Consider the following 21,239-nt stretch of genomic DNA (forward strand, 5'->3'; position numbering starts at 1 on the left):
TGACTTTACTAACAAGTCAGAGTAAGTGTAAATTGAGTCCCTTTCCCAGTAGTAAGTGGCAGAGGTGATGAGCTGCACAGTGACGGTGGTCAGAAAACACAGGGATTGGACAGCAGTAGTTGCTGGTGTGGTTGGCATTATGTGGTCTCCCTTGGCAGGGCAGCTTGCTAGGAGCTTTGTGGGAACTTATCTCCCCAGGAAATTGCACGGCTCCAAGCTGCACCCACCGGCCCCAGAGTCACAGTGTTGGTCCTCTCCTGGTTGGTGCGGCGCAGCGCAGAGGAGAACTGGGCAGGGTGGGGCTCCTACTGCAGCCTGAGAGGGGCATGGGGCGGGCTTGCTCTCCCCGTGTTCCGCCGGGTGGACACTCCACACGTCACTGTGGGAGCAATCTGTGGGACTGACCTGCAGCAGTGCAAAGAGCCTGAGGGCACATGTGGACAGCCAGGCCCCCGTGGGCTCGGAAAGGCTGAGCTCCCCTGGCCAGGTGAGGGTGGGAGGGAGTAGAGACTGGGTGGGCAGTCACAGGGCTAGGAAGGGGCTCTCTGCTTCAAGACAGTAGAGGGGCAGGATCAGAAATGGGACAGGTAGGTTTTCTCTTTGGGAGAAATAAAAAAATCAAATCACTTAACAGCTGTAAACTGACAGTGCACATTTTTTGTTGTGATCTTTCTCTGAAGAACCTAAGGCAACAAAGAACAAAGATGAAGGCAGGCATTTCCTGAACTGCCCACGACATTCGTGGGTGACGTGGTACTGGACATTTACATACACAAATACAAATGTGGACGTGCAGTGACTGGTTTCCTGAAAGGGATTAAAGATGCGTCCCCTAGAAATCTACAAGTGGGTCGACCCGAAGCGATGGGGGACGTGGTCCGGGACGAAAGGCGGGAACTGATTGTTGTAAGGCGAGGCTCCCAAGAATGCACCAGCTCCGCTTTGGTTTACAGCTGTGACAGAAACTCCAGGGAACGGCTTCTTGAGAAGTCCCAGTTACAAAAGTCAGATGTCATCAGTCACTTTTTTTCAGGGTGGACATCCCCTGCTTCCTTCCAAATAAAGTGCAGATGGTCAAAGGCTACTGGTCTATCATCTGCCAGTTTCAGTCAGCAATGGAGAATAAAAAAAGGACACCCCTCTGGTATACATATATATATATATCTATATATATTCTTCTTTTTTTAATATAAACCCACAAATATAGAACTTTTAAACCGACGTCTCAGACTGTAAGCGAAGGACAAATTTGTGAGATTTGGGGTCTATGAACTCTTCAGAGAGGAGGATGAATGGAATTTTCTTCACATTGACCACAAGGCTGAAGTCCAAGCATTTAAGGACGAAAACAATCCCATCCCGTAATCCGTTAGTCACAGCCTCGTCACTAACAAGCCTCCACTGCATAGAGAGCCAGCGATCCTTGTCATACTGCAGGGTGGGGCCCGCGCTGAGGTAACGTTCTAGGAAGGCCTGAAAGCAGAGGAGAAAGGCTATTAGGGAAGAAACACCTCATTTCCAGGGAAGTCCTGCCAGGTGGCCACCCATTCCTACACCTACAAAAAATGTTTTCCAAACAGACCAAGACCTTAGAGCAGAGCCCAGATTATCACAGCGAATTCCCACTGGACCTTCACAATTGCGTCATCGCTGGGGAGGGAAGACTTCTTGGACTTCCTCCTCCTCCTTCGCAGGGTGGTGGTAACCATGGAGGTGAGGGAACGTGGGCTGGCTGCCATCAGCGTTCGCCTGGAAGCCATCGCTGATTCCTCACCCCCTCCATGGGTACAGGCCCCACTAGGCATGTCCCTCTACCTCCTTCTCCTCCTGAACTGAAAGTTCCTCAGGGCCCAGGCAAGGACCAGGCCCGAAGAAGCACTCAGTGAATGTGAGCTAATAGGCACAGGAATATTCTGGCAGGAAAGAAAACTGCTTGCTCTACCACTTCCTGGTTGTGACTTTGCACAAGTTATTTACCCTCTCTGTAAGTGGTGACAGTAACACTACCTGACTCACAGGGCTGCAGTAAGGGCGGAAGGGTTTCCCTCAGAAGGCGCTCACAGCAATGCCTGGCTGTGAGGGAGTCAGTGGTGATTATTTCATGTTGAACCGAGTGCGCACATGGCTATGTGCACCTTGCCTCCCTTCCTTCCCGTGTGTGCTATGCCATCACATGTGCTCTTCCTCCTGCTAAACGCTGTCACGCAGCACGTTCCTCCTTGCCCTTCAAATCTTCTCAAACCACTTCCCCTGAAGCGCTCAGGCAGATTACCACGCCCTCCTCCAAGCCACTATGATCACCAACTCTCGTGTGATGTTTTACCTCCGGAACAATTATTGCTGACTTGCTTGTCCACTCCTCACGCGAGACCTCACTCTCCTGAAGGGCAGGAGCTATGTTTTTTTAAATTTGAATTTCCAATGTGCCTGGCACAGAGGATGAGTTCAACAGCATGTGAATTCAATCAAATATTAATACATACACTGACTTAACTGTGAGAAAAGGGAAAAAGAGTGAGCCAGTAATACTGTTGGAAACATACCGGGATATGTCCATCTGGTCCCAGTCAGAGTCAAGGACAGTTTCTAAGTGGTCTCCCCTTGCACCCACACCTCACTGCTCTGGCCAGGTATATCATGTCTGATCTGTGTGGCATCTACTGCAAGGCAGAAAATAGAGCCTTGCCTATTTTCACACTCTAATATAAAAACAGCACTTACGAATCATTAAAAAAAAAATAACTCAATGATTAGAGAAATGAAACTAATAATTTACAGAAGATTAAATATTAATGGAAAGTTAACATGAAAAAATCTTCTTTCACATAAATAACTAAAGAAATATAAATTAATTTAAAAACATTTTCCTCCTCTTAGATGGACAAAGATTTAAAAGAATGATATGCAAAGATGCCATTTATATGGAGAGACAAAAAGTCCCAGACACCAGGCTGGGCGCGGTGGCTCATGCCTGTAATCCTAGCACTCTGGGAGGCCGAGGTGGGAGGATCGCTCGAGGTCAGGAGTTTGAGACCAGCCTGAGCAAGAGCGAGACCTCATCTCTACTAAAAATAAAAATAAATTACCTGAACAACTAAAAATATATAGAAAAAATTAGCTGGGCATGGTGGCACATGCCTGTAGTCCCAGCTACTCAGGAGGCTGAGGCAGGAGGATTGCTTGAGCCCAGGAGTTTGAGGTTGCTGTGAGCTAGGCTGACAGAGTGACACTGTGAAGAAGAAAGAAGAAGAAGAAAATGTCCCAGACACCAAAGGCAAAAAGTATAAAATGGCAAAACCTCCTAGAAGGACAATTTGGCAGATCTGTAACTTTGATGCAGCTGTTCCTCTACTGGAAATTTATCGTTCAGAAATACTTTCACAAATACTTATGTAAAGAAGTATTCCCTGCAATACTGTTTAGACTAGGGGTTGGCAAACTTTTCTATAAATGTAAATATATTCAGTTTTTTAAGCCATACTATGTCACAGCTACTCAACTCTGCTGGTGCAGAGTGAAAGCAGCCATAGGTCATATGTAAATAAAAGGGAGTGGCTGTGCTCCAATAAAATTTGATTATCAAAACAGCCAGCTCTCACTTTGACTAATGAAACCCTTAATCCAAATGTGCATCCACAGGCAATCAGTTTGGTACAGTAAAATGCAGCTATTAACAGAATGAGTTAGATCTGTATTCACTGACATGAAAAGACAGCCAAGGGATAGCTTTAGGTTAAAAAAAAAAGCAAGAGATATACATATACACATATAGAGGGAGAAAGAGAGAATATGATCCCATGTCTGCTGTTTTCCCATTTCTGCTTTTAAAAATATACAGACATACACCTGAAAGAACATACACCAACTCCTTATCATACGAACTGTTTGAGGTGGATGAAAACTTCACCTTCTACATTATACTTTGCTTTAATGTTTGAATTTTTATACAAATAACAGGTATTATTTTTAATTTAGAAAAGTACAAAATTTTTCAATGAAACAGAAAGCAACCAGGAAACTTAAGAGCCTTGAAAAAAGGAAAACAATTTTCATTCTACATGGCACATGCCATCCCTTTGCTAACGCACACGTATTTTCCTCATTTGCAACCATAGTGTTCATACCTTTTTGCACTCTGCTTTTTGTACCTTAATATTCTAACAAAGATTTTTCTGTGACTCAAAAGGTGATATATACCATAATTTATAAGCCACTGTTACAGTTTCAATTTATTTCCAGTTTGGAGTTATTACAGCTTATTTTACAAAAACCATCTTTGTGTATATTCCTGTATATATCTGATTGTGCGGAACACTCTTCCTAGGAGGGAGATTAGTGAGTCAAAGAATGCAGAGGACCTTATGGTTTCTTACTGAGTATTTCTGTATTGCTTTCCTAAGGGTTGTCAGTGATTGACCACGTAACCAGTAGGACACACATATGGTGCAATGTCTGAACACGGTCCTTATTCTAAACAATAGCTACCAAATGTTACACGCATGCTACATGCCAAATTCATTTATTTTCTATTATATGATTTATATGCCATGTTGCCATGTTTAATGTATTAATAATTCTTATAAAACAACCCTATCGGGTCGATATTACTATGATCCCCATTTTGAAACAAGTGTAGCGTGACCTGTGCACAGTCACCAACCAGTTAAGCGGTGGAACCAGGATTTAAACTCACCTCTCTTTAGAGAAGTCACATGCTACCCCCTTACTCCAGTCTGCCTACTTGGCCACTCCCCTCTATTAGGTATACAGCTGTTTCTTGTAATATCCCTAAAAGTGTGCTAATATAATCCAAAAGACCATTCAGTAAAACGAATTTCACAATATCCAAAATGCCTAATGGCATTATTTCTACTGCTAATAATAATAGCTATTTAGTCAGTCCTTATCATATGACAGGTACTGTTTTAAGTACTTCACATGAATTAAGTCTTTTAGCTCCCAAAACAACCATGAGGTAGTTATTAGTATTATCACCAATTTACAGGTTAGGAAACCGAGGCACAGAGCCATTAAACTACTTACCCAAGGCCACGCAGCTCACTGGTGGAGAAGCCAGGTTAGAATGAGTCAGCTCGGCTCCAGAGTCCACAGAGCACCCCAGTCGCTACTCTACACTGTCTCTCAGTGAAATTCTCTCCTCTGCTAGAATCTAGAGGCCTTCAAAAGGCACATTTAAAAAGCAAATGTAGTAAGATACTATAAAATAAGTGGGAATCACTAATTCTTATTACTTGGTGTTTTAGAGAAGCAGCCTGTGATTTTATCATGTCTAGTAACACCCGAATACGTGACTGGCCAAGCTCAGTGACAAGTCAGGCTGACGCCGGCAGAGCCAGCCCAGGGCAGCGCACCTTTGGGGTCATGCTGTTGGAGATGCAGAAGGCCAGATGCTGCAGGATGCTCTCCATGCTGTGGTAGTGCTGCTGCCGCGTGGTGCGCAGGTACTTCTGGAGGGCCCTGGCCATGGAGGGGAAAATGGCCTGGGCGGCCTCCCTGGGGTCCATCACCTCCCCGGGGGCTTTCTGCTGCTCCTCGGCCTGGAGACGCTGGATGTGGATGAAGGCCTCTTCCACTGCGACCACCAGCCTGGAAGGCGGTGTAACACAGTCATCAGGACAGGGCCTGCCGCTTGAGAACAGAGTCACGCAGAACCTGGAGAGACACCTGCCCACCCTGCTGTGGCCCAATCATGCTGCTCGCATCCTCAGCTGTCCCCCAGAGGGTTGAGAGGGGAGGGAGAAAGGAAGGCAATGCAAAAACAACATGCGAAATGAGGGCCACAGGGGTGAGGAGGAAGGAGCCTCAGGACTGCGAGATGAACTCTCTTTCCAATTCTGCTACTAATAAGCTTGGGAAACTCACTTCAATCCTTTTTTCATCTCTACAATGAAGGGTTAGATAAAAAGAATTCAAAGGCCTCTCAAACTCTGGCTAAAAAAGGTTCTGGGCACAGAGGTGCCTGGTGGTACAGAAACAGCCTTATAAAGAGCCAGAACCTTGTCCCCTTGATCCAGCCACCCACACCAGCAGCCCCCGGGAAAAGGAAGGAAGAGGCACAGCACACGTGATGGAAACCGACGCTGTCCCCTTCAGTCAACACGATCAGACTGTGAAAACCAGCAAGGCTCTGGAGATGTAGGGCAGGCTCGCTCGGAGAGTGGACCAGCAGCATTAGCATCGCTTGGGAATTTCTTAGAAATGCCAATTCTTGGACTCAACCCGAGACCTACTGAACTTTTGCAAGAACCTTTGCAGGGCCTGGAACCTGCGATCTGTGTTTGAATGAGCCCTCCCAGCGATGCCATCCGTGCTCACGTTTGAGAAACACTGGAGCAAAGTACACTTCAAAGGCTCAAGCAGGTCATATTTATAAACAGAAATCTCACTCTAGCAGTAAGAAAAGAAAGAAGTCTACAACACGAGGGCGTTGGCGCCAAGAGGGTGGTATACCTTGCTTTCCGCTTCTTTACTCGCCGCTCGTGCTCGGCCTCTTCGTAATACAGCTCATTGTGGCTTGAGTCCCTGCGGCGGGCGGCGGCAGCGATCATCGCCCGGGACTGCCCAGTGGCATTGTTACTAGGGCCTTTGGGGAAAGGACAGAGGAGGAAGAACAGTTTTAATACTAAGGGGCTGGAAAATTGAGCAGAAAACTAGTAGCACAGTCTGTCAGTGCTGACACCCAGCCCTGTGAAGCACACACCAATCCTGGAGGCAACTTCCCAGGAGGCAAACAATAGCCCCCACTGCGCTCACTACGTACCCCCAAGGCGTGAGAGCAGGGAAGCCTCCCTAGACCCTGATCTGATCAGTGGAAATGGAAAAAGAACTCAGAAGGGGATGAAGAAGGTTCGACAATTAAAACGTTGGCCAAAAACAATACACAGAGTGTGCCGGAGATGTCACTTACCATCTGTTACATCAAGTTTCAGTTTGGCCATAAGGGCAGCTGGGACATCACATTTCAGCAACAAGACAACGAGAAAGAATGAGAGGGACAAGGAGAACATGGACAGACGGGGAACAAAGAAAGTCAAGGGACATAAGACACTGATTACACGCTGGCAAACAAGCCATGATGGAATGCCATGGCAGCCACAACATACAGAAAATGCCAACGTTTGAGGACACACATAATGGCCCATTTATTAATACAGGTTTACAACTCCTGCCTTGTTCTATGACCACCGACCACCTTAACTCTTCAGAAAGATTTTAGGCTTTCTTGCGGATAACCTACTTGGCTGGTGACTTGGTTTCACGAGTGGGAATCACTGGTTGCTAAGTTTTCAGATCATGGGTAAAATTGCCACTAAAAATTGATACTATATATAAATCACTTGACTTGTTGACAACATGATCCTCTCCCAGGGTTTGCACACTCTTGCCTTCACCCAAGGTACCCAGGAAGAAATGACACTGTGTCCTGTTTCTTGCACTGAACCATCCGATACCCTGAAGCTCAGGCTTCCCCAGCCTGGCCTCCAGCCTCCTGACACCCACTCAACTCCAGCTCCTAGCCAGGACTGAGAAATGCCTGTAAGTATCTCACCAGATGCCTGAGATTTCTAGTCTTAGTAGATTTAGGTAGCTTGCTGAGTCTTTGGGTAATCTATCCAAATTTTGAAAAGCAGCTTCTTCCTAACAGCTTTCAACATAAGGTGTTCCCGGCAAGAGGTGGGAAACACATCGCTATTATTTTCAATCATAAAATCCCAAAATGAATGAGCTTCCCACATAGGTAGACTGTAAGTCAATATTCTTCTAAAAATGTCTACCTGCATTAAAAAAGAAAAAGAAAAGAAATTGCTCTGAAATGAGAAAGCACCATAAAGGTAAGCACAGAGAGGAAGTAGAACCAAACGCACCACGAAGTTGAAACTAAGCAGTCGCCCGTGTGCCCGCCACACAGACCACAGACACGGGTTCCAGGCACATACCATCTACATTGTAGACTTTCAGCCCGGCCATGTGCTTGGCTGCTCGGAACTTGGAGGCTGTTAGGAGGTTCGGGTTATAAATGGTGAAATCTTTGTAGTAATTTTCCAGAACCACCAATGCTGCTCGCTGAATACTGAGAAAAAAGAGAAAATTAATGCAAAACTTTTTGATTGAATAAGTAGTTTCTAAGTGAAAATGTTCTGGGTTCAGGTAAAGTAACAAAACAGCAAAGATAACACAGAAGTCTCCTGGGTTCCACCACACCTTTTGTCTCCAGGATGAGAATTTAAAGATAAAGCTAAGACCCGTGGCCAAGTGGCTTCTGTGCCCTCTTCTGGGCTATGTCATCAGCCACATCCCACCTGGCCAATGGTTGAAAGAGGTAGAAGTTACAACTCATAACTTACATTTGGGTTTAGCTATACAGAGCATTTTCTATTTTTCCTCAGTTTACAAAAGAAGAAACTGAGGACCCCAAAAAGGGCTCACTGATGGTCGCAGAGCTAATGAGTGAAAGAATAAAGAACAGATTCAGGTTTCTTAGGTCCCAGTTCAGGGTTTTGTCCCTGTGCCTCACTGTCCCTGGGTGTAAGAAATCCCGGGGTTTGGGTTTCATACAGACCAGAACAATTGCATCCGTACAGGGCATCCATCCATCCATCGACTTAAAAGAAGGCCTCAGCTGAGATCATTTGACCTTCCCTGGTCCGTGAGGCCCCAGCCCTTGGACTGCTGTCTGTGGCCCTTAGCAGAGGGGCACGAAGGAGGCCATCCCTGTCCCTGTGCCCTAGGTCTCCAACCTACCACCTGCGTGGACCGCAGAGAGCAGCAGGCGAGCAGGGAGGAGGCAATCTCAACAAGCAGGAGAGAGGACGTGGGGGGTGCCCATGCTCAGAAACGAGTTTGGGTGGCAAAAGAACACGCTCTTGGTCTCAGATGAAAAGAATCTGTGAAAGAGATTGGAAGAGCAGCTTGCAATGATACAGCAAGGGGGTTTTACACACCTCATTTATTTGACCCTCACAATCATTCGAGGTAAGAAAACGGGGGCTCAAACATCTCTGACCGGCACAACAGCACACCTTTAATAAACAGAAGAGCTGGCACTCCCCTGAGACTCACAAATCCCCAGCGTGGCCTCTCTCCCCGTCACGTGTGGCCTCCGTGTAACAGTGTACATCTTGACATCTCCAGCTCTCTTAAGCTGCTCACCAACTACCAGTGTGCTAAATGCCACAAATACCTTTTTATCTTGCCCTTTAGATCTTCCTTCCTAGTTCTCTGCTAAGGAGATGGGCTTACAAGGATTAGTTACAATAGCCAGAGTGCCAGGACGGGGCTGTCTTTGATGCCTGGATGACCACGCTGCGTTCCAATACTGTCACAGTGGCTCAGGGATCTGCACTTCACACCGAGACAAATGCAGCCCCTTACCTATCAGCTGGAAATTTTGTCCATCCACCTCCTTAGGTGCCCCCGGGGCTCTGCTTTAAGAGTTTAACAGAGTGTAATCTGGAAGTAAGTTGGCTAAGCTCCCTAAGAGCAAAATCCTGGCAAAGCTTTCTTAGTTCTATCGCCAACAGTGCCCAGCTCGGTGATCTGCATTCGGTTGGTATTTAATGTCATCCTGGATGTGTGCAATCGTGTGAGGCTAGGGAACACCGTCAGGGGAAAGTTGGTGAAACCAAACTTGCATAATGGAAATATAATATTTCTAAGAGCAAATCCACATTTTGAAAGTCCTAGTCATTCAATTACTCAGTCATTCACTTGTCATTCTCATATTTAAGTATAATACCTGTGTCTGCCAAGCACTGCGACTAGACAGCTTCTCCTTAGCCAGGTGCATGAACATAAACCGTATGACAAAAAGTGTGCTCTCACTCTGGGATACATGGGGCTGAGTAAGCACAGAGAAGATTTCTTAACTGCCCAGGACAGGGGAGGGTGCAAGAGTAGCTTTCCTGAGCAGGTGGCTCTTGAGTTGGGGTTCGTGTGTCATTACAGATCTTTATACAAAAGTCCACTCTGCTGGCTCTGACACTCTTGCATGGTGATCTCCAGCTCAGTGTGGCCCTAGCCTCCTCCCTGCCCCTGTCCCCGGCATTGTCCACAGAGGGGCACATGATCCTTCATCTCCTGCTCCATCCAGGGATCTACCACCCCCTCTCTTTAATGAGACACACACACAAACACTCCCTTGTGCACCTACACCACCTGCCCCCGTATGTTGCTTTTCCAGAGTCTCTGGGCTTTGGTGAGACAAGGAGCCCCCCTGCACAGAAATAAGTCTCAGTTTAGACTGGGGTCCAAAACCATGTCATCCCACACTCCTGTACTGACACAGAAACATCTCTAGCCTCCTGATCCTTTAGATCAAATCTAAAACTTAAAAGGCACTTTTCACAGATTCTTTTCAGGCCTGTCTTCAAAGCAAAACTCCCCTGTGGTTGTTGGGTTTTGCTTTTCTGTTCAGCCAGGCCACAAGGAGGAGCCCAGGGAATCTCCCTAACTCAGTCAGGGCCTGTGAGGGACGGCCGGGCCAGAGCTTTATGGCTGCGTGCCTCAGCCCTCTGTCCCGTGACCCCAGACAGTGCGCTGCCCGGAGAAGGAGCTTCTGTCCATGGCCAGCTCCAGCAGGGCTCCGCCATGCCACCTGCCTGCACGGGGCCTCCACAGACGCTCCCCACATGGACAGGTCCACAGCCCACCTGAATGCTGCTCAGGAAGGGCCCTGGTGTCCCCTGTGATGTGCCGGGCACCGTGGGATGGGCCCCATGTGTCACAGGCGTGGCTCTCACCGTCCTCGAAGGATCAAGAACCTTTGCTCAGAAAAACCAAAGAGGGGGAAAGTGCCAGCATCCTTCTCTTCCCCCAGCACCGCCGTCTCAACAGGGCACCAGGTGACTCAGAACCTCGCGGCCCGGCCGGCCTCCCAGGCTGCCAAGCCTACGCCGGAGCCGAAGGGCTCTCAGGACACAGTTTACAGACGTCTAAGAGTTGTGCAGACCCGCACCGACAGAAAACAGTCTGCCTGACGCTGGGCGTCTCTAGCAACATTAGGGAATGAGAATTTCCATATAACTGAAAATAACACATAACTGAAGTGCCCAACTTAGAATGGTTCTGATCTTTTGGAATAAAATCCCATATGCCTTTCTTCATCTTTGTGAAGACAGTGAGCTAAGCAATACATGATTTCAGCTTTGTTAATGACTCGGCATGATGACAATGTGTCAGTCACTGAGCTGCACCATGTATATAACACAGGGATGACGTCGGGTCCGATCAGGAGATAGAGGCCATCTGTCCCACGCTGCGGCAAGCCTGAATACTCAGGCTGTTTTGTTTACATTTTTTCTACATTCCCCCTTGTGACAGGCTATCAGTCACTCCCAACTGCTGTGCCGGGGCACTGGCCTAAGTCACAGCCCCACAAGGCCGGGACACAGGGAGCACGCGTTCCCTGGGCCAGTCCAGGGCTCAGCATTCTTCCTGCCTCTCCTCCTCTGCATCCTCCAAGCACGGAACCACACAGGGGTAAAGCAGGACTGACTCCTTTCAGGAAGCCTTTTCCAACTCTTCGGTCCCCACGATCTGTCCCCAAGCACACAGCATCAACAGCCACCACACGTGACTTGTGATGTCTTTGAGGGAGCCAAGACTGGCCAAGCCTAGTCTTGCCCCTTCAAAGTTTATCTACGTAAGTCCCCCATGCGTGAGGGGCTTTCTCCGTGGGATATAATATTTGTTCGCTTAAATTATTCACTCAGCAAACCCTAGCATTCTCCCAGGTCAGTCCTGAGTATCTATTTCATAAAACCATGAACAAAAGCAAACCCTTCAACTAATCCCAAAGTCTAGATTAGATAATCTCTGGGAAAGGAGGGAGGCAAGAAAAATGGAGCCGGTGAGAACTTGCCAGCTCCCTTATCACCATGACATTGGGCGAGAAAGGGCGGTAACTGACTAACAGCTCTCACGCAGGAACCCTGCATTACAGTAGGTGTGGCCTGAGGTATAAACTGCGGGCCTGGTCCCACCAAAACCCTGTGGCATGGAGTTCTCCCAAGACAGAGAACTCTGAGCTCGATTAATGCCACTTGCCAAGGTAGCCTCCAATGTCACTACCCAGGGAAATGCCCTTTCACAGACCACGTGGATTTGTAGAAAACAGTACCCGGAGATGCCTAGTTGTGAGAAAAAATCACTTGAGAGCTACGTGAAAACACAAATACAGGAATACCAGATACACAAATGAAAAGACAACATGGCTAATGGAATATTTGGAACAGAAGAAGCTGATGTTGTCACCGGTGGGAAAGCAACCTCCTTCCTCAGCTGTGCCTGGTCTAGGCTGGCCCAAATCTGAACTCCTGGTCAGGACAGGGCGGCAATGGCTGAGGGGATGTGACAGCCACATTTTAACTCAAAACTCGCTGCTGACCATGCTGCCTCACTGGCCTGTTTTCTTTGCAGGACAAAGAGGGTGGAATGTGAAATGTCATGGTCTTTGGTGTCTAATCAACCACAAAAGCACTTGCAGTGTTGTTGACAACTGTTAAATGACTGCCATGGCAACGGAGAAGAGGGGCTCACCCTTGTGCTACGTTTCTTAAACAGACTCGGAGAGAAGCACCTTGTTAGTTCACATATTATTTCATAAAAATCTGAAAGACATATTTTTGAAAGATAAGTTCTGATAATAAACCAAATTAATGTCCTATGCACCCTCCACCATGCTTGGGCCTCAGTCTACACACAAAGACCTTGGGACGAAGCACACATTGCGTGGAGGGTACAGGCTCCGGCCCCAGACAACACGCCTTTTGGCTCTTTCACCTTGAACAAACTATTTACCTCCCCAAACCTCAGACTCTTCATCTGTAGGATGGGAGCAACAACACAGAAAACCTGCTGTAACATGGTCAGTGGGCTCCAAAGTGTTCAGTGGCATAAAACGTATTACTGAAAGGCTACCGAAATGACTGGGGCAGGCCTGGTACAGGCAGCTTGCCAGGAATTCCAGTTACAGCCTGTGAGATCCAAATATACCAGCTGCTGGCTGATGTGGACATCACCTTGCAGCAGTTAAATCTCATGAGCCTAAACATCAGTAGGGACAATTCTGAACTCTATGACCTGGCCTTACACTCCAAGGGGTGTTGACAATCACCCAGACAATAAGCACCCTTGAGTGATTCAGAGACTGTGACAGAGCTTGTGCATGGGGCGGGGAGAGTGTTCCAGTTGAAGATCCACAGCGGAGGCAAAGCTGAGGTTTGGAGTAAGTCTTAAAAGATGAATGACGGTCACACCATGCGGACAACAGGCTGTAAAGCAAATTCCAGGCAGAGGAAGCAGTGTGAGCGGAAACAGGCTGGTATTAATCCTCCTGAACATCTACTACAGGAGCAATGGGGCCAGTGACCAGTCACAGGACAGCTTTGAGAAACCTGCTGTAGGGAACGGTGTTTCCCAAAATTTGCATCTACCTGGAACCTCAGAATGTGACCTTATTTGGAAACAGGGTCTTTGCAGATGTTATTATCATTGGTTCAGGTAAGGTCTCACTGGTGTCCTTATAAGAAAAGAAGGCTCATGGGGACACATACAGAGAAGAAGGCCACGCGATGCTGGGGGCAGAGACTGAGTGATGCAGCTGCAAGCCAGAGAGCACCCGGGCGTCAGGAACCACTAGAAGGTAGGCAGAAGCGAGGGGGGACTCTTCCCTAGAGCCTTCGGAGGGAGCACGCCCTGCGAAGACCTAGGTTTTGGACTTCTGAGAAACTGAGAGAGAAAACTGTTTTAAAGCCGCCCAGTTTGTGGTACTTTGTTACGGCAAACTTAGGGAAGGAAGGATAGAGGCAGGTGAAGGGCAAGGCTGGGCTGAAGCCATCACTAACTGAGGCTCTGCATGAATATAAGGTGAGGGGGTGAGGGGAGAGGGTGGGCAGGAGAGAGGGTCAGTGGCAGGGACCACCAAGGGAAGCCAGTACTAAAGGCTGCCTGGATACTAAGGCCACCCATCACCTACTCTTTAAGGTAAGGCTGCATTTCAGGGCCCAAACCTAGGTCTTTGTGAAGACCCCCAACCAAGGCGAGACAGGTGATGCCGTCAGTTTTACCCACCTGCTACTTCCCAGAAGCGTCAACAAAAGCTAAATCTACCTGGATGTGTGGGCTCCACTGCTCCCTGCACGTGGAGATAAATGACTTCCGTCTGACAGTCAGGACAATATTTGTGTGAGTCCCAGAGAAGCAAATATAATTAGCTCCTGAATGCCGCCGCCGCCTTCGCTGACAACCAGACACATGAGTGTTTATATCTCCTGACCCTTCTGCCTTTTAATTAAAATGTGTGTTCAACAGCTGCATTGAAGAAGTCAGCTTACACAAGTCCCACACAGATAGCAGGTAATGATCACCCTGGAACTTGAGAAGGACAAGGAGGGGCAAAAGCTGGATTAGCTCATGTGCATTAACAGGTCCAGGTTAAACTGCACACGAGCTGAGAGAAAGCCTGGGTTTTGTGGGGCTTTGTCAGGATAAAGCAGGAGAGCCAGAAGTTGCTGCCTGAGACCTTGACCACCTATCCCGAGAGGGGAAACAGACCAGAGGCTCTGCCCAGCTGGGGAGGCCCGGCTACCCCAACCCAGCCACGCCCCAGGCCTGCTGGCTCCTCAGATACGTGGAAACTTCAGCAACCAAGTTCTTTGAATCACTACGTGCAAGCTGGAAAGTGCCCCTGGCCTCTGCTTTGACTATCCGGCTGAGGACAAGCCCATGGGGTATCCCCACTGAAAGACGCACAAGCAGACTGAAAGCCTGGGATTCCTAATCCCAGAGCTCCAAGGAGGCAGAATCAACACGACTTGGTACTCAGGGAATGGCCTGCAAGTGCAGTCTAGGGACACCCAGGACACTTCTCCATGCCTTTTCTTGTGCCTACTTTAAATTTCTGATAATAAAGTATAACCCTGGAAAATTTCCTCTCTAATACTATAAAGAAAACCACACCCAGAGCGTGCCCAGAGGAGACCACTCTATCAACACTGGGTAAAGTCTGTGAGAACCAGAAGTAGCTAACAGCTCATGCGATGATCTGGTCCTTCTGGTCTCAGGAACTAAACAACACAGAGCTGTCACGCGTACTCCTGGGCATAACGCCACGATCCAGCAGGCAGTCCCGACTGCAGAGACAACACTGTCGGACAACCTCCTTCTGAGCAGCTGAGCTGGTTGTGGCTGGACCCCTCTGGCTGCCTTCCCCACAGCACAGAGGTGCCGACAGACCGCTCCCGCCAGGCACCCACGAGACAGCTTCCCCTCAGCAACAGGTCTGGCTCTGCCACAGTCAGCTGGGGGGCTGGTGGCTCTGCTTGTCGGCCATGGCATAGACCCTGTCACGCTGTCCCTTCCCTGCATGGTCCAACCTGTGCTGCACCTCCCCTGCCTGGGATGGGAACTCAGCTTTCTCAGCACCTTAAATTATGGTGCTGAATCACCCCAAGATAAACAGCAGAGACGCGGGGATCAAAGACAACTGCCTGTTAAGAGTGCTGTAAGAAGTACATTTAGATACACACTAAGAACATCTCCAGACCCACCCAGATGCTCACCTGCCTCAACACCCGTGGCCTGGCCTCGAGTAAACTACAGGTGCACACAAGGAAAAGTCTGGAGCCTGAGGGCTACTGGCCTGTCCAGCTGGATCTCCACTCACAGAGACCGGGCGGGGCCCAGAGCAGAGCTGTGCTGCGGCTTTACAGGAGAGCGAAAGGAGACCCCGTCCACTGGCCTTCCGGAGTGTCACCGCCTCACCACGTGCTGTACCAAATCACACCCATCGATCTGTGTGAGTGTGCAGAAGGCCAGGCCTGGCCTGCAGCATGAGTCCGTTAGGAAACAAACAGCACAGCATGCACGGAGCTCGACCGGCTCCCAGGGGCCCCTCAGGACGGCCACCTAAGCCAGCTTCACCCACCCGCTCCTTCCCCTTGGGCAGCCGCGCTGTGAGGGCGCAAGGCTTGTGGGCAGAGTCGAAGCCGTCCCAGCTGTGGCTGCTGCCAGGAGGCAGCTGAATAAACACAGGGCTTCAGTGTGCAGCACCTTACACTCTCATTAAAGCCACTTTTAACAGGCACCACAGGACCTAACCACAAACGGCAGCTCCATTCCCGCCTTCGAAATTCTCCCACAGCAAAGCAGAGTCTCAGCAAAAGCCTCACACTCTACTTTTCAGCTCTTACTCGTTTTTATCCTTTGCTTTTTTAGGTAGTAGGGGTGAGGGCTGGCAAAATATCTTTATTGAAAAGTAGTTACACAAGTAAAAAAGCACACATTTCTAAAAATGAGATTGTACATGAAACCATGATCGTAATAATATGAGCCAAAACCTCTGATGATCATTTCAAAATAATCCCCAATGTCACAGCCAATGGCTCTGGGCTCTCCTGAGACCGTTGGTGCCAGCCTTCTAGTCTGGAACATGGGATGGAGGTGGGTAGCCTAGCACGACAGCCAAGTCTGATCAGCAGTACAATCACCCTTGGCTATGACTTGACCCGGGCAAAAGATTTCAAAAGGAGCTGGATATATCGTAGATACAGCCTGGAGTAACTTTAACCTCCCTAGGAGACTCTTCCTTCTTCAATTCAAACTAGAAAACCAAAGTGCAGCCCAGAGAAGCAAGGCCCCATTCAAGCTAGGAGGATACATACACGTGCTAGAAAGGACAGGATGAGCTCTACTTAATCAGGGCAGAGTGGACCCCATGGTTTTCTGGAGCTTTGGGGTCAAAAATCACCAGTGTACATAATATTTCCGTCTTAGCCCAGGCTGTCATAGCAAAATACAACAGAGGGGGTGGCTTAAACAACAGAAATTTATTTTCTCACAGTTCTGAAGGATAAAAGTTCAGGATCAAGGTCCTAGCCAATTCGGTTCCTGCTGAGGGCTCCCTTCCTGGCTTACAGACAGCCACCTTCTTCCTATGGCCTCACAGGGCCTTTCCTAAGCATGTGTGTGCAGACAGAGGAGGTCTCTGAAGTCTCTTCTTCTAAGGACACCAGTCCTATGGGATCAGAGCCCTGCGTTATGACCTCATTTAACCTCAATTACTTCCTTAGAGGCCCCATCACCAAATACAGCCACACTGGGGCTTGGAGCTTCAACGTATGAATTTTGGGGAAACACAAACATTCAGTCCATAACAGTCTTTTTCAACACAACAATGGGACAATCACGAACTTCCACTGTTTGAAAAGCAATCCAAGAATCATTTCTTCAAAAGCACGGGCAGTTGGTTCTGTGATCAGTTACCAGACCAAACAATTAAAATCTGCTGGCGGAATCAGGTACAAGGGAACTTGAGTGATATGAATATCCTACAGAACGGGCCACTGTGAGTAGAAAGTGCCCCAGAGTGCTGACTGCTGCATCTGTCCTTGTGGTTTCTGGCCCGCTCCCTGCTGATGACTACCAGGCACCATTTTCATTGATGGTCATGCATCTCTTTAAAGCAGCTCTTCGCCCAGGCTCCAAATATGCTACTTCTGGACTTTTTAACATACAGAAATCAATAAGTAAATCTGTTACAGCCACACACAGAGTGAGAATAACCAGACTCTGAGGACGAGAGCCCGTCCTGGCCGTGCGAGTCTGCTGCACTGCGCTGAGCTTCCGTGTGTTCTCCGCCTCGTGAGTCCTCGCTCCTTCCATCGGGGCTGGGGCTTGCTTCCATCGGGGGATGCAGCAGGTCACACTGCGCCTGCTCCAGGCCCTGGGCCTCAAAAGGCCTGGTAGCTTCTGCTTTTGTGCTCTTTTGCCCCCTGAGCTGTCATTTAAGAACTCTAGCTACCCTAGTGACAAAATACCTAGGAGAGGGCACGCAAAGGAGGAGAGGACCTCAGAATACATGAAAAGAGCCCAGCCCCAGCTGCAAGCGTAATCACACAGGGACCACGGGCAGGACCAGCAAAATGGTGCAGATCTGTGAGAAATACTAAAAAGGCTGTTGTTTTAAGCTACTAAGTTTTGCGGTAGACATTATTCAACAATAGATAAAAGACATCTTCTTTGAGACGTGTGAAATACAGAAGGTACTGACCAAAGGCTCACACCTACAGCTGTGGTCATAAGGACCAAGCTTGGTCCACTGAATGAATAAAATAACTAATGAAGCTCAGGAACAGACCTCAGAGTCCAAGCCGTCTCTGACGATCCTCTGCACTGTCTGTTCCAGCTCTGAAGCTGCGCTTTAAATGCTAGCATGCAGTCTGGCACGTGGCCAGCACTCAAACACTGCTTGTCAGTTCGTTCACGTGCTCTTAAAGCAGTGACGTGAACATGAACCCTCCCTTCACAGGCAGTGAATAATGGTAAAATGGTTAAGATCATTCTGGAACCAGAGAACCTGGGCTCCAATCCTGGCTCCCACGATTACAAACCATGTGAGGCCTTAGACAACTTACTTGACTCTCCTGTGCCTCAGTTTCCTCATTTGAAAAGGAGAATATCGGTACCCATTTCACAGGATTGTCGTGAAGATTAAGTGAGTTGCACGTTAATGGCTTAGAAGGCACATAGTAAGGACTATGTAACTGTTAATAGTCAAGGTTTTCTTTGTTGTTCTACATCTCGGATCTAATCAACTATACCAGCACCTATGTGCCAATAGTCACAGAATTTTCCTTTAAAGATTTCAAAACTGAGAAACTATTAATCAGGGTAGTTAAGTGTCATTTTTAGTCTTTTCTGTTCTTCTAGGTTACTCCCCAAATACAGTCAGATCAAAAATCGCCAGTCTCTGGTGAAATTCTGGAAAAGTTAGCAGCTCACTGTGAGAAAGAGGCCAAGAAAATGACCAGTGAGGTTCGCAAGGAGAGTCACAAACCGACTGTGCGAGACCCCAGGGTGCTGCGGAGAGGACGGTGGGCGAGAGGTGTGATACAGAGGAAAGCGCTGGCTTCTTGTGACTTTGAACAGGTCCCCTATGACCTGTGGCTCGTGACCCTCAACTGTATGAGGGGGATACCAGCACCTCACATGCTTAGACCCCTGACAGGGCAGCAGGGAGGGCGGGCAAATGAGCCCAAACCTAGGAAAGGCCCTCTATAACTCCTAAGGCACTGGGCAAAGGTTTTAATGTAATTGTGGTAACTCACTTTCAATAACAATAACTTTTTACATTTCTGAAAGTTTTGAAATAAGCCCAAAACCCCATTCCTGCCAACAGCAAGTGCCTTTTGTGAGGGCTAACGAGAAGCCTATTTTCTTTAAGAAACCAAAGAGTAGGCATTCTTTTAACAACGCTCAAAAATAGCTCAGTCGATTCAGTAAAACCATCTTTGAAAACAGAAAAAAGGAATTCACCCGCGCCCCGTGCCCGAGCCCAATAGGTTGCTGCTACGTACGGCAGAGGCTTCACATGAAGGGAGAGCAACGGCCTGCGGTTCCGGCTGGGTCTGGCGGAGACCTGCTATTCTGATCTCCCAGACTCACTTTGTCCATCCCCGCTCCCTCTTCCCTCCTGTCTGTTTCCACACTTCACAAAAGGGCTTAGAAGTTATATTTCTGGCCCAGTGACTCTTCCAGCCACCGCTGGGTTCAGACCAGATTTAGCCCTGGCACCGGCGGGTGACCGGGCCCACACAATGCCGGCAGGGAGAGATGCCCGGCCGGCTCTGGCTCCAGCAGACCGGCTGTCAGACGGGCATCCGGCCCTGCCCGAGGGCTGCCTCTGTAAGCAAAGACGTCTCCTTCCCCAGCCATTCTCTCCCCTCATGACCCAGGGGCTCCCTGTGAGGGAAAAAGGGGGCCTTATTAAAGGCAGGGAGAGGAGGAAACAAACGGCCCTGAAGAGCAGCTGAAAGGAAGAGGCTGGGGACCGCCTCAGAACCCTCTCCCCCAGGGCCGCTGACACTCACCACCCTCTGGGTCTCCCTGGGGGGCTGGGGGCACTGGCTTCAGTTCTAGGAGTAAAGACTGGGCAGCTGTTGGTCACAGTGGGGACGGACTAAGGTCTCAGCAATCCTGTGAGCTGTGCAGCACAATCAGCCCGGCCTCGCCCACCCGGTTCTACCCCGACCAGCATAGCTGTGTGGTGAGACACCAGGGCTGCTGCTAATTACGTTTTCTGAACACACCACAGGCATACTTTCCTCGAGTGGTTTGGTTTGCCCCCTCCCTGCCCCCACCCCATCGAGTGGGCAGCTCTACCAGTCTTAGAGGGAGGAGCACGTGGGAGCCCAGGGACGGGAGTCAGCCCCACCACCCTGGGCTACCGAAGGTGAGAAGACGCCCTTCCCTTTCCCACCTGCACAGGTGGGATTCACACCAACGAGGGCTGAAGGCTCCAAAATAAAACCACAGCAGGCCCCAGTCCTGGCCAGTATCTTGGCTACTTACATTTGCAGAGTCCCAGTTTCACTCACCTCCACTGGGACCATAGCCAGACCTCTACACTGTGTTAACTTCAGCAAGACCTGTTCTCAGACAGACCATCTCCTGCTGGGCTTTACAGCTGCCACAGTCTGAAGTCCCCTGTTCTCCTGTGTTCCTATCGCCCACACCCAGGCCTGTTTCAGCATCTGTCTGCTGTACAGAGGTGCACTGGTCTCTCCCCAAATAACTGTGAGCTCCCAGGTTCACAGACCAAGCTTTGCAGGCAGCCATCCTTGTGTTGCTGGACCCCAAGTTCTGGGCTTGCACTTAGCAGATATTTAACATGAGCCTGCTGGTCCCTCCCCAATGTAGAACATGGGGAAGAAAGCTGTCTGAGATGAGTATGCAGCAGGTACCGACTTCCCTTCGGAACCCTATAGGAATCTGCGAAGCATGTGAAATGCCAGATTTTCCTGTGCAGACATGGGAATTGGACATCGATCCCCTCCATGAATCAGTTAGGGTGGCAGCAACCTTGACATTGACAATTCAGTCCTCAGGTGGTACGAGCTGAGCCAGAGGAAGGACAAGGGTGCATGCCAACATGAACACGGTTTGGCAGCGTGGCCTGACTCCAAACCAGCGCTGGGCCACCCCCCTGGACTGCAGCCAGAACTATGACAAAGCCAGTTGTTCTGAAACCCACTAAGGTGTGCCCTTGCAATCCTGGTTGCTTTGCCAGTGACAATATCACAGAAATAGGTACAATTAACTAAGTTCCTACTATGCACCAAGCAGGTTACACACATCAGCATCTACTGCCCCAGGAGGCAGATAAGCCACGGAGAGGGCAAAGGCTTCTGCAGTCAGACTTCCGGGCTCTGTCTTCACCC

At 48.9% G+C, this 21,239-nt stretch overlaps 1 protein-coding gene across 2 annotated transcripts in view; it reads right to left on the minus strand.

The window, feature by feature from the left end:
* Nucleotides 1-1,149: 1,149 nt before the first annotated feature.
* The window catches only part of VANGL1 (VANGL planar cell polarity protein 1), a 32,739-nt gene continuing 12,649 nt past the window's right edge, over nt 1,150-21,239 (minus strand). For both annotated transcript variants that reach the window (XM_069478929.1, XM_069478928.1), the window contains exons 4-7: nt 7,959-8,092; nt 6,472-6,604; nt 5,373-5,607; nt 1,150-1,473 (exon numbers count right to left, since the gene is read on the minus strand). In XM_069478929.1, coding sequence (XP_069335030.1) covers nt 1,213-1,473; nt 5,373-5,607; nt 6,472-6,604; nt 7,959-8,092 — 763 coding nt within the window. In that variant the 3' untranslated portion in view covers nt 1,150-1,212. The remainder of the gene's footprint in view (nt 1,474-5,372; nt 5,608-6,471; nt 6,605-7,958; nt 8,093-21,239) is intronic.

This window comes from Eulemur rufifrons, chromosome 8 (assembly GCF_041146395.1).
Source record: "Eulemur rufifrons isolate Redbay chromosome 8, OSU_ERuf_1, whole genome shotgun sequence".
Taxonomy (NCBI): domain Eukaryota; kingdom Metazoa; phylum Chordata; class Mammalia; order Primates; family Lemuridae; genus Eulemur; species Eulemur rufifrons.